This window comes from Natator depressus, chromosome 3, assembly GCF_965152275.1.
Source record: "Natator depressus isolate rNatDep1 chromosome 3, rNatDep2.hap1, whole genome shotgun sequence".
NCBI classification, from domain to species: domain Eukaryota; kingdom Metazoa; phylum Chordata; order Testudines; family Cheloniidae; genus Natator; species Natator depressus.
Genome location: NC_134236.1, coordinates 19,769,108 through 19,782,379, shown reverse-complemented (window position 1 = coordinate 19,782,379; position 13,272 = coordinate 19,769,108). Strand labels below are relative to the sequence as shown.

Sequence of the window (13,272 nt, the reverse complement as noted above, 5' to 3'; positions counted from 1 at the left end):
GCAAAGAATCTGAGTCAACTTAAAGTCTCCGAATGAAACTCTGAGGTAAAGTATCTGCTGTGATGTGAAGGATCTTAAAAACAAAAGTACTCACAAACCAAAACGTTAAAATGCCATCCTCTAAAACCTACACTATTAAACTATCAATAAGGGAAGGGAAGAAACACTCATAACACTTACTGTGCCCCTCACCTCCCCCCGCCCTCTAGTACTAGATTGGTTATTTAACCTTTCTAAGGGCACTTTCCTGTGGCGTTTAGTGGGGTTCCATCTTGTTTCCCTTTCAGTTCAGTGTGTACGTGGGCATTTGGGTGGCTTTGTAAGAGTATGAACTATGGCACTTTCAATGTGCTGATGACCAAATAGGTGCTCCTTTAGCTAGTCTAGGTGAGATTGGGGCAGGTAAGAGAAACAGTCTGTCTAAAGCTCAGTCTGGATATGATTGAAGGGATGCTAGGTTTATTTTCCCACTGTGTGTTTACAATCTGGTATTATTGGATACCCAGCTCCTATTAGACAATTGTGTGGCAGTTATTTCTGGAAAGGCATTTTTTCCTCTGTCTGCCCAGCAAATTGCAGCCATTTCTTTCAGGTGCAGAGTTTGTTGCCATTATGCATGACTTTGTCACTTCAAGACTAGATTAGTGTGATACCGTCTACATTGACCAGACCTTAAATCAGTTTGGAAACTGAAGCTGACCTAGAATGCAGAACATCTTTTCATAGAATCCTAGAATATTAGGGTTGGAATAGACCTCAGGAGGTCATCTAGTCCAATCCCCTGCTCAAAGCTGTGACTGGCTGAAAGCTTTTCTAAGCTGTGATTGGCTGAAATCCTTCTTTTGTCACAATTACTTGCAATTTATACTTTCAAATTGTGGAATCTGTCATATAGTCGCCGATCGTCACAAAATTTAGAGTTTACTTAATTTATTTTTACCCTATAGTAAATGCCTACTATATTTGTAGCCTGTTGCTTAATGCTTATATATGCTGTAGCCCTTCTATATTATTAACTGTTTAAGTCTCATGAGGAGATCATGAATTATTCCCAGAAATCTTGCATATAACCATGTGGTTCTAAAACAAAATATAAAGGAAAAAAAATGAGAGCATATTTACTGTTGGCTGTAAAGATGGGATTAAAACATATTAAAAAAATTATCTACCAGGTCTCAGTTTTCAGGATGGAAGTGTTCTGTACAATCCTGGAAATTGTAGGGATTTATCAGTTCATGAAGAGAGAGGAAAAACGCATAGCTCGAACTAAAGAGATATCTGGATAATCAGCTTTACCTGTGCATACATTTTACACAGGAAACATCTAATTTTTTAGAAATTTGTATTACATTATGTACATAATAACAACTTGCTGTATATTCTAATCATTGGGCCTGCTAAAGCTTACAGTTCCAGAGGAAAACAAGTTCATAAAAATTAACAATGTTAATTCTCACAGGGAATTAATGTAGACACTTCTCTACATAAATCTCGACCCATGAAAATAAGGTTTGATCCCTCTGTTTCACTGCCACCTGTGAACCTGGAAATTGTAAAGAAGCGACTGACTACAAGGTAAGTGTTACTAGTGTGAAACACAAGTTTTGAACATTCTGTGTTACATACAGTGCTGTTACACTGGTTCATAAAAGACATTACATCTCATTCTGTCTCTACTCTTTGACTCTTTCTTCCACGTACTAGAGGATATTAAGCATTATTGTTTTATGTGTAATGTACTTGCTGCTATATTCAGAATAGTAGTAAGATTTTTGTTTTGCTTGGTAGTAAACATCGCCACAATGTTTATCTGGAGCTTTTTGTTAAAATCTCTTCCACTGTTCTACCACTAATGCAGAGCCATGGGATGGAGTACTAATGTAGACTAAACAATTCTGTGTTCACGCCAAAGTCATGTGAAGATGGTGTCAGAAGGGCTTGATGAAATGTTGATTAAAATGCTTTCTGCTCTTCTCTGCTAGTACCCCCCACTGTTGCTAAAACTGGTGGTAATACAGTTGTGGGAGATTAAGCAAACAGCACAAAGCTGAAATCTTAACACCAATTTTAGGTCCTTGTCCTGTGGAAAGTTATGCATGGAGAGACCCATACAGAGCCCTACTGACATCAGCTTTAAGAATTGTGGCGAAATTGGCTTGAAGAATTTTGCAGCAGTTAATGTTTTTTTGCCTATTTTCTTGGAGAAGATAAGTTAAATTCTGGGTTCACTTGACTATAGAATCAAATTAATAAAAGAGAATCGGGATATTGGGGGTGACAGTGGACGAGAAGCTGGATATGAGTCAACAGTGGGCTCTTGTAGCCAAGAAGGCCAATGGCATTTTGGGATGTATAAGTAGGGGCATTGCCAGCAGATCGAGGGACGTGATCGTTCCCCTCTATTCGACATTGGTGAGGCCTCATCTGGAGTACTGTGTCCAGTTTTGGGCCCCACACTACAAGAAGGATGTGGAAAAATTGGAGAGAGTCCAGTGGAGGGCAACAAAAATGATTTAGGGGACTGGAACACATGACTTGAGGGGAGGCTGAGGGAACTGGGATTGTTTAGTTTACAGAAGAGAAGAATGAGGGGAGATTTGATAGCTGCTTTCAACTACCTGAAAGGTGGTTCCAAAGAGGATGGATCTAGACTATTCTCAGTGGTAGCGGATGACAGGACAAGGAGTAATGGTCTCAAGTTGCAGTGGAGGAAATTTAGGTTGGATATTAGGAAAAACTTTTTCACTAGGAGGGTGGTGAAACACTGGAATGCGTTACTTAGGGAGGTGGTAGAATCTCCTTCCTTAGAAGTTTTTAAGGTCAGGCTTGACAAAGCCCTGGCTGGGATGATTTAGTTGGGGATTAGGTCCTGCTTTGAGCAGGGGGTTGGACTAGATGACCTCCTGAGGTCCCTTCCAACCCTGATATTCTATGATTCTATATTAGGAACATAAAAAATTAGGTCACCTACTTGCAAGCCAGCAGGGATAAGAAATAATTTAATTTGACCATAATGTGTTTAAAATGTGCATAATTACAGAAGGCTGAATTGAACATGATTTTTTAAAATTGTGATTGTATTGTTTTCCTTTAGTTTGATTTGACCAGCTAGTCAATAATAATGACTACTTTTTTGATGTATTGCTTAGTTTTTCAAAGTTGGAAGCGGAATCCCACTTTAGGAAAATGAGGCAAACTGCAGCCCACATTCAGTCCTGCCTTGCAGTGCTAAAAGTCTGTCCAAAATGAGCAGGCACTCAGAGTGGATTATGCAGATTTTTAGGATATATGGCCTCTCCTTTCTTACATGACCAGATGAACAGTGAATAGTCAACTGTGTTGATGTTGAAGTATCATCATTAGCATCTAAGCTACCACCCATGTAAATGAAAGCTGAGATTGGAGAACAGTGGAAAGGCCAGTCCACACCCCACACATTGGGAAATGCTGGCATGATTAATTCTTAGTAGACTTTTAAATTGAGTGGGACTAATGGATGTAAGTATTATTATTACTAACCTAGAACTAGACTTGCTGCATAAGAACATAGCAGTGGCTGTACTGGGTCAGACCAAAGTTCCGTCTAGCCCAGTATCCTGTCTTCAGACAGTGGCCAATGCCAGGTGCCCCAGAGGGAATGAACAGAATGGGTAATCAAGTGGTCCATCCCATCACCCATTCCCAGCTTCTGGCAAACAGGCTAGGGACACCATCCCTGCCCATTCTGTCTAATAGCCATTGATGGACGTATCCTCCATGAATTTATCTAGTCTTTTTTGAACCTGTTATAGTCTTGGCTTTCACAACATCCTCTGGCAAAGCGTTCCACAGGTTGACTGTGCATTGTGTGAAGAAATACTTCCTTTTGTTTATTTTAAACATGCTTCCTATTAATTTCATTTGGTGATCCCTAGTTCTTGTGTTCAGAGAAGCAGTAAATAACACTTCCTTATGTCCTTTCTTCACATCAGTCATGATTTTATAGACCTCAATCATGTCCCCCCTTAGTCATCTCTTTTCCAAGCCGAAAAGTCCCAGTGTTGTTGATCTGTCCTCATACGGAAGCCGTTCCTACCCCTAATCATTTTTGTTGCCCTTTTCTGAACCTTTTCCAATTCCAATATATCTTTTTTGAGATGGGGCGACCACATCTGCACACAGTATTCAAGATGTGGACATACTGTGGATTTATACAGAGGCAATGTGACACAATGACTGAGGAAAAACTTAAGGTGGCTTAACTTGTTTGCAAGCAGTCTTTGTTAAGTTGTTTACAGATGTTTGGGGTTTTTTCAGAATGACATCATTACAGGACCTTCATCGTGCTCACCAGAGGGAGCATGAAAAATATACACAAGACATTGAAAGCTCAAAGAGTACCATCCAGGAGTTAGAGAGGTCTTCAAATGCAGCTCTGAATTACAAATTCTACAGGTCTATGAAAACTTACATGGAAAGCCTTATAGACTGTTTGAATGAAAAGGTACCAACTTTTTGTTTTTCTTCTTTAAAGGGGATGAGGTGAGGTTTGTGATATTCAGCCAACAGAATAGTCACCTTCCTCGAGAAGTTAAGATTTTGTTGCCACCAAGTATAGGGAAACAATATTAAAGGGAAACCATAAATTTAAAAGCACTTCTGTCAGAAGGCTATCTTTTATGTAATGCGTAAGATTGTTTAACGAGCCTAAAGAAAATACTTAATTTTCTTATTTTCCATTTGTCGTCTTTGTGGGGGAATAGTAAAACTACGGTGGTGATTGTAAAATCCAAGTCTTGTCAGAGGGAATTTGCTGTTAACATAATACCCTAAAAGTACTTTTTAAGAAAAAAAAATCCCTTTTAAATAGTCTGTCCCTGTGTCATCACTACATTGGGCAGCTTTGGTATTTGACAGATGGCTTGAGTATAATTTTAGATCTTGTATTGCTCTGCCAACAACCAGATTTTTTTCAAAATAAAAATATTGGACTAGAATAAGGATATGTGGGGGTGGGGGGGGACACATTATGCTGTTTTAGGTAAAAATTGAAAATTAAATTGACAGTGTCACCTAAATGCTCAGTTGTGTGCATCTCAAAACTTCCATAGGAATGTACTCAGTATTATAGAATGGACGGGGTGAGGGTTTCAAGTTTAGATTGAGATGGATTAGCAGAACTGGGGGGGAATTCTTTTACACCACCTGGCTGTGCTATATCTAAGTAGCTGAAGCACACCTGTTTGCTGTAGCCTTCCCATCATAACCACCATGTGCATTTAAAAGGAGTGGGAGGGCAAGCAAAGCTTCTTACAATCTGGGTGAGGCAAAGAATACATAGCAGTATCCACCCAGGACATAATGGCAATGTGGTCTGCATTACTGTATTTAGAGTTTAGGTGCTACCTTTAAAACCTCTATTTAAATATCAGAAAGAGGGAGAATAACTGCAGATTGCTCATTAAAATGAGCAAGGTATTCATTCAAAAATCTGAAATGTGTAAAAAAAAAAAAAAAAAAAAAAAAAAAATTGTCCATTTCACAACTCTATTTCAAATTATTAAGTAAACTGTAAAAGGAAAGTAAGGCCATGTGAATTAAAAGCTCCAACAAGTCTTTCTGAAACCTTTTGGATGAGAGAATTCTCTAATTTCTTGTGATAGGAGGATAATTCTCTATCTTCCTAGTACTGGAACAGCTGAGTTATTTTAGACTACTGATGATTTTTAATTAGCTCGAGTGTAACTTGGGCCTGTAAAGCTCACCTGAAATGAACCAGGTGAGTCACACTTTTTTCAGCATGCTAGGATGGATTTGTGAAAGCCAGTGGATTTCAAGGTCTCTAGTAGGGGTGATTCAGGTAGGGGTATCCATGTTCTGTTTAATTTTTACCCTGAAAAAGTGACTGTGTTAATGGAACCTTACTTCACCTTAGTTCCTTGTGGATGGATGTTCTAAGTCAAGTCATATTTACTTAAATGACAAAAATAAGATTTTTACTGCTTTTATTCCTTCTATCCCTGCAAAGCCCAACATAGCTAAGGTTGATTTGGTATCTATTCCATCTTGTGCATCATGAAAAAAATAGCTCACTAAGTTCCAGGCAGTTACTCCCGTGTAAGCCTACTGGAGGCATTGAGATTGAAAAGGGGTCTGAGAGCCTAATTTGAAGACAGTGAGGTATAATACAGGTATAACTGAGGGTGAAATTTTGGCCTACTGAAGTTTTATTACTGGTGGTGATGTGTGAAATGCATGGAAGACAGCAGCTTGATTCCCAGAGACCCTATTGCGCTTGTAAGGGCAGCAGTTAGAAAAAAGCATCTTTTTATTTGCAAACTGAACACATTACCTACCATTCTAAGTATTCTGTTTGTTCTTTCACATGTCTCAATAGTCGGTACTTCTCAGCTTATCATGTACTGAGTCTGAAAGGCCTAACCAAAAGGAACAGGAACTTATTACTCAAATTGGAAAAAATAATGTATATAGTTCATTGTTATGTATAAAAATAATTGGGGAAACTACTTCTGCTTTTGCACATTTTTGCTTTCAGCTTTTATTTTGTAATTCTAACAGTTAACTGAAAATGTAATATCTATTGAATATATTTCAGGTACTTCATATTAATGAACTGGAGTCAGCTATGCAGATGCTACTTCAACAACAAGCCATAACTCTCTTGAAACGTAGGCAAGAGGATCTGAAAAATGAATCTGCTTATGTTCAGCTGCTATCAAGTTAGCATGACTTTTTAAAAATAAATTTTCAGCAACTCTGTGTGTGTGTGTGTGTGTGTAATATATATAAGATAGATAGATAGATCAAGGTACAAGTGAGTAGCCCAAGTGTAAGGCTATGGCTACACTGGCACTTTACAGCGCTGCAGCTTTCTCGCTTAGGGGTGTGAAAAAACACCCCCCTGAGCAGAGCAAGTTACAGCTCTGTAAAGCGCCAGTGTAAACAGTGCCCCAGAGCTCTAAAATAATCCCCTCATGGAGGTGGATGACCAGGAGCGCTGGGAGAGCTCTCTCCCAGCGCTGGTGCATGACCACACTCACACTTCAAAGCGCTGCCACGGGAGTGGTCCCATGGCAGCACTTTGACGTTTCGAGTGTAGCCATGCCCTAAGATGCTTTCCAGCCCAATCAGGCTATTCTCTACTAGCTTAAAAGGAGATCAGAAAAGGAACAATTGATATTGGTGGACAAGACACAGTGAGCACTCAATAGCAACAGAAGGCAGCACTAGTGGAGGACTAGTCTGGTGCTGTTCTTTATCACTAGATATAGGTTCCAAACCAGATAGTAATTATTCATAATACTTAAGGTTAGAATAACTTCTTGAATTGGAATAAAATTGTTGCCTAGTTTCAGTTTTGACTTACAAACGGAGAGAAGTCTCTAGCATTCATTGTCACTGACAGCACTGTCAATAGTGTGTTCCATAAGACATTCATTTCCATCTCCAACAGATACCAAAAAGCAATAACTTCATCACTCACACTCTGACCTCATACTGTGTTATATCAAGAAACTGGCATATCAGATTGTTACACAGTCCATACAGGTGTATTGTTGTTCTGCTTTAACATTGATAAGTTTTTTCATGCCATTTCTAAAATAATAAACTGTAGAGGGGAAAAATGACTATGGACAAAAATATTTTGTATTCAAGAAAATGGAAATTTCAAACCAGCTGATGTTGTTATACAACTATTTCTACTCATAGGAAAGAATGTCCAGTCAACTGACGACAGCTTGGAAGATGATGAAAAAAGAAAGCAGCTCCTGGAAGAGTGTGAGGCTCGAAGGTAATTATAAAACGTAAATTCATATAACTTTGATCACACATTGTTAGAGTAACTTCCTATTTTTCATGCAGTGGTGAATGTAAATATGCAGGATTTCTAACTGTGAAGCTTTTATTTAACATTTTTCCTGGATTCTGCCTAATTTATTACCAAAAGGAATACTAACTCGTTAGCCTTCCAAAACTTAGAATGGGACTATTTGGAGTACACTTTCACATGTTGTTACTTAATGATCTTCACTCTCATGTTACTTGGGATCTGAGCATCAATGCTTTTGTTCTCACCAGAGATGAGAACAATACTAATGCATTGGTATTAAGAAAATGTCTTATGAGATGATGGAAAAAGCTACAATTCAATATCAGTATTGCGAACTTGTGTAGAAACAAATTTTAGATCATTGTGTGGGCAACCAAAATGAAAATGACCTATTAAATCATCTCATTCAATCAGTAGCTTTTCCCCTCTGCTCATAAGAAATTTTCTTGATCTCATGTTAGATCCTAGACTAATATCATTGTAGAGGACCTTTCTGTTTAAAAAACAATAAATTATTAGCAAGCATTTGAAAGCATGTAAAATGAGCAAAAGAAACTTGTTTTTTACTTAAGTGCAATAAAATAAGGTAACGAATTGAGTGTATTGCATATAGAAGAGGCATTGTCTTTGGAATTAAAATAGATGAAAAATAGGTAAATTATTTAGAACAGTTAAGTGATAAATAAAAGTATTACATTGATGGAAAACATTTCTTTTCATGTAAACAACTGAGCATTTTTCAGAAGCAGATATGTGGGTTCTGGAATCTGCAGCCTAATATATGACCCCTTTCTATGTTTATAGTTAAATTGGAACTCAACTACATCTTTGAATTTTTACATGGTCTGTTGCACAATGAAGTCTTGAGTGCTCCAATTCTAGGTCTTATGGGCTCTGAGATTTATGGTGCCAGACCCCATTATGCACCAGAGCTCTCAATTAAAAGAAATATTGTATCATGGTCCAGCACAGAGACAACTGAACCTGAAGTTCCATATTGAAGGTGGGGTGGGAGATGTCAGGAAAGCTGGGAGTGAAGTGTGGGTAGAAGCTAATGGAGAAAAGGTTAGAAGGCCCTACTAGGGGCACACATCCCCAAAGATAAGTGTCCTGATAGTCTTTAATCTCAGTTTCCAAAACCATTTTATACAAGTTTTCCACTTCCTTTTAGCTCCGCTTTATTACAAAGTAGCTGTTTTTGCTCTGTTGTTCTGTGCTGATTATATTTCCTTTTGCATGCTCTTTTATCTTCACTTTTATTGTAAAATCTGCCTTCATAAAAGTTTTCTCTCTTAGATATAGATATGATGATGGGTCTCTAATGTGAGTTCATTACAAAATATAGGACATGCAGAAGGCAAACAAGAGAGAGTTTTGGGAAATCTGATCACCATGAGGGCATGTCCAGTGATGATGAGCTGTCTGCAGCAGAGATGACTGACTTCCAGAAAAACAAAGGTCAGTGACTACCTTGTAATGAACAAACTCCTTACATATTTCTAAGATAAAGCTAAGTTGCTTTTGAAAAAGAATGTCTTTAAATTAGTACACGTAAATTGAAAACTGAGTCATGCACTTATAGTGAGGAAATATACTGGAGCAACTTTGATTCTGAAATTAATAATTTTATTGTTGGCGGGAATATGGAGAGCGTACAATGGTGTGTTGGGGTATATTGTTTTTGTCAGTATGAGTTTGGGATGGCCATATTACTTGCATACAGTGAAACCATAAGTGAATTATACAGGTTATCCCAAAAGAATTCTGACAGAACCTGATGCCACACTACCATGTATTTTGTATGCCGCTTATTTTTAAAGAAATTTTTTTTCAGCTCTGTAGAGACTGTATTTTCCCCCCTGCGGTTAAAAGTAGGCTTCTCTAATGACCTTGAGTATAAATCAGGTGTGGGCAAACTTCTTGGCCTGAGGGCCACATCTTTCAAAACTGTATGGAGGGCCGGGTAGGGAAGGCTGTGCCTCCCCTGACTGCCCCCCTCAGAACCCCTGACCCATCCAACCCCTCCGCTCCTTGTCCCCTGACCGCCCCCTCCCTTGTCCCCCACCCTACCCCCTTACCATGCTGCTCAGAGCACCAGGACTGGCAGCCATAAGTAGTACACCGTAAGTAGCACATTCTTACAGGGAGCAATTTAATACACTACACCGGTGGCTCTCACAGCTGCGCTGCCCGGCAGGAGCTTGCAGTCCTGCTGCCCAGAGCGCTGGTGGCATGGTGAGCTGATGCTGCAGGGGAGGAGCAGGGGCTAGCCTCCCTGGCCGGGAGCTTAAGGGCCGGGCAGCATGGTCACGCGGGCCAGATGTGGCCCGCAGGCCATAGTTTGCCCACCTTTGGTATAGATGCACAGGCTTCAGAGGGAGAGGAAAAATATAATTAACTTACTTACAGCGCTTTTAAAATGATTATCCATTGGAAAAACTATGTTGTGGTTTTAAAGTCTGAAATTTTGGTTCCTTCTAAGGTTAGAAGCAAATCCCGCACTGAATAGCTGTAGGTCTATCTCCCCATTGCTTTTTGGTATAGAGCTTGCAAGATATTGATCATTTTAACCTGCAGCTAGTTCAAGACTGAGCCTTGTCTGTCCTGAGTTTTGTGCCAATAGAATTGTTTTTTGAGTGGTGTGGGAGGTCCATATCTTTTGGGGGAGAATTTTAAAAAATAAGGATCAACTGTTAGAAGCTTCTCAGGGAGTTGGAATACTAGAATAAATTCTAGCAGAGACCGAGAAGAGGAAGGGTCAAAGATTCATGAAAAAAGCAGTTTATCACATGGATACATCCTCCATGTGTGCTGTCTATGCATATTCTGTTTTAGTTTGTGCATCCATATATATTTTTAGTAATATTTCTGTATATACAAATGTATTTTATCCACAGATAATATCTTACGGGAGAGTAAGAAAATATGTGAAGATGTGCATGCAGATTTTTGCAACATCAGGAATATTCTGTTGAAATTTCAGCAATGGAGACAGAAGTTTCCTGACTCTTATTATGATGCTTACATTAGTTTATGCCTGCCTAAACTCTTAAGCCCATTAATCAGAATTCAGTTAATAGGCTGGAATCCTCTTGAGGTATGTTCACTAGTAAATGTTTTCACTTTTCAATTGGCACACTGTACTTTATTATACACATACTGCACTAGCATTCCATCTGCTTTTGTGTGCAATTCAGTGTTAGATCTAATCTGTAAAGCCCTGTGTTATATGGGGACTCACTACCTTAGGGACCTGCCTTTATCCATAGGCATCACTTTCAATAGCTCTTATCTGTGGAGTGCAATGTATCTAATGGCAGTTCAACAGACTTGTACGTGGGGATTGGAATCTGAGCGTTTACGGTGAAGTGTTTCCAACTGGAATTTTCTGTCTCTGGGGGGTCTGCCAGAGCATGAGTTTACCGATGTCAATCAACCGTGCAAGTGTTAGGCCAAATATGGGTTGAGTGTGAATCGTTTTGGTATATATCATAATAAAATAGAGTTAAAGGTGTGGAATGGTACTCTCATGCTTTCTCCTGTCATGCCCCCAGATGCCTTACAATGGATATGTTAAATGGGTAAAAATCTATTGTGTTACCCTCATATTTGAAAAATCTGGCAGGGATTTTTGAAAAAGACCCAACTCCCATAGAACTTCTTGAGACCCATTTTATCCTATCAAACTAACTTGATTTTTTTTTTAAATGAGATCACAGATTTGATTGATAACGGTAATAGTGTTGTTGTAATATACTTCTGTGAAGTGTTTGACTTGGTACCATGTGACATTTTTGAATGCAAAACAAGAACAGTGTAAAATTAAGATTACACACATTTCATTGATTAAAAACTAATAGATCTCAATGTAATTGCAAATGGGGAATCATCAAGCGAGTGTGTTTTTAGTGGGGTGCAGTAGGGATCACTTCTTGGCCCTACACTATTTGACATTTTTATCAATAATCTGGAAATAAAAATAAAATAATACTTACAGGATGGGGGACTCTATCGTGGGAAGCAGTCACTCTGAAATAGATTTGGGGGTCATGGTGGATAATCAGCTGAGCATGAGCTCCCAATGCAATGCTGTGGCCAAAAGGCCTAATGCAATACTTAAGTGTATCAAGGAGAATCTTGAGTGGGAGCAGAGTGGTTATTTTACCTCTGTATTTGGCACTGATGCAGCTGTTGCTGGAATACTGTATCCAGTCCTGGTGCCCACATTTCAAGAAGGAAGTTGATAAACTGGAGAGGGTTCAAGACATGCCTTATAGTGATAGGCTCAAGGGTCTCAATTTATTTAGCTTAACAAAGAAAAGATTAAGGGGTGAGTTAATTACAGTCTGTAAGTACCTACATGCGAAACAAATATTTGATAATGGCTCTTCAATCTAATAGAGAAAGGTATAGCACAATCCAATGGCTGGAAGTTGAAGATAGACAAATTCAAAAGAGGTAATTTTTAACAGTGAGAGTAATTAACGATTGGAACAATTTACCAAGGGTAGTGGGGGATTCCCTATCGCTGGCAATTTTAAAATTGAGATTGGATGCTTTCCTAAAAGATATGCTCTAGGAATTATTTCTGGAAAAGTTCTATGCCCCCGGTCTACAGGAAGCCAGGCTTAGATGATCACAGGCATTGTGATCTACAAAGAGTTCAACGTTTTAATCCTAATTTTCTTTCTAGTCTTCTTGCTTTGCCATTCGACTTGCTTAGCCATTCGACTTTCTGCCTTTTCAGCCAACATCTTTTTGATCTGTCTTTTTGGTCTTGGTTGTTCAGGTAGTTCTTGGCTTTCGTTAAAGTGAAAGCTCAATTTTTGTATTTTGCCCCTGATATCCTGGGAGAGAATTGTCATTGGGAAATCCATCAGTGAAAATACTTGGACAAAAATGCCCTTTGTGAGTCCTCAGTGGCCTGATGTCGCTCACTGATTGTTTTTCTTAAGCAGAATTTCATAGATCTGAATGAGATGCCGTGGTTCAGAGCTATAGAAGAATTTAGCGATGCCAAAAATATGCCACAATCCAAGAGAAATGATGACCCTGATCAAACAATTTTGCCTACAGTCACTGAGAAAACTCTTCTTCCTAAAATTACAGGTATGTTAAGACTGCCTCAATAGTGTTAACTATAGATAGGCAATTAAAATGTGAGCTTTCTTGCTCAATTTAACCAATATTATTTAGTTACTAATAATGGTAAAGCTAGATTCCTTGTTGCAGCACATTAGCTGTTATATAGCTCTTCAGGATGAGGCCAAGGGGCTGTGGTGACAAGCACAAACATTATAAGTAGAGAGGTTGTCATTCAAACAGTAGATTTCTTGGAGAAGAGTGGAAAGGAAAAGGGGTTTTCCATATGAAAACAAACATCATAGCTATTGTAACCCACACACATTTAGTGTGGCACTCTGTCAGTTTCTGGTGGTGAC

At 38.8% G+C, this 13,272-nt stretch overlaps 1 protein-coding gene across 3 annotated transcripts in view; it reads left to right on the top strand.

Moving 5' to 3' along the window:
* Positions 1-13,272, top strand: part of GCFC2 (GC-rich sequence DNA-binding factor 2) — a 44,096-nt gene that overhangs the window by 16,575 nt on the left and 14,249 nt on the right. For all 3 annotated transcript variants that reach the window (XM_074947497.1, XM_074947499.1, XM_074947498.1), the window contains 7 exons: positions 1,460-1,575; positions 4,297-4,483; positions 6,596-6,719; positions 7,711-7,792; positions 9,177-9,289; positions 10,729-10,928; positions 12,790-12,940. In XM_074947497.1, the coding sequence (XP_074803598.1) occupies positions 1,460-1,575; positions 4,297-4,483; positions 6,596-6,719; positions 7,711-7,792; positions 9,177-9,289; positions 10,729-10,928; positions 12,790-12,940 (973 nt within the window). The remainder of the gene's footprint in view (positions 1-1,459; positions 1,576-4,296; positions 4,484-6,595; positions 6,720-7,710; positions 7,793-9,176; positions 9,290-10,728; positions 10,929-12,789; positions 12,941-13,272) is intronic.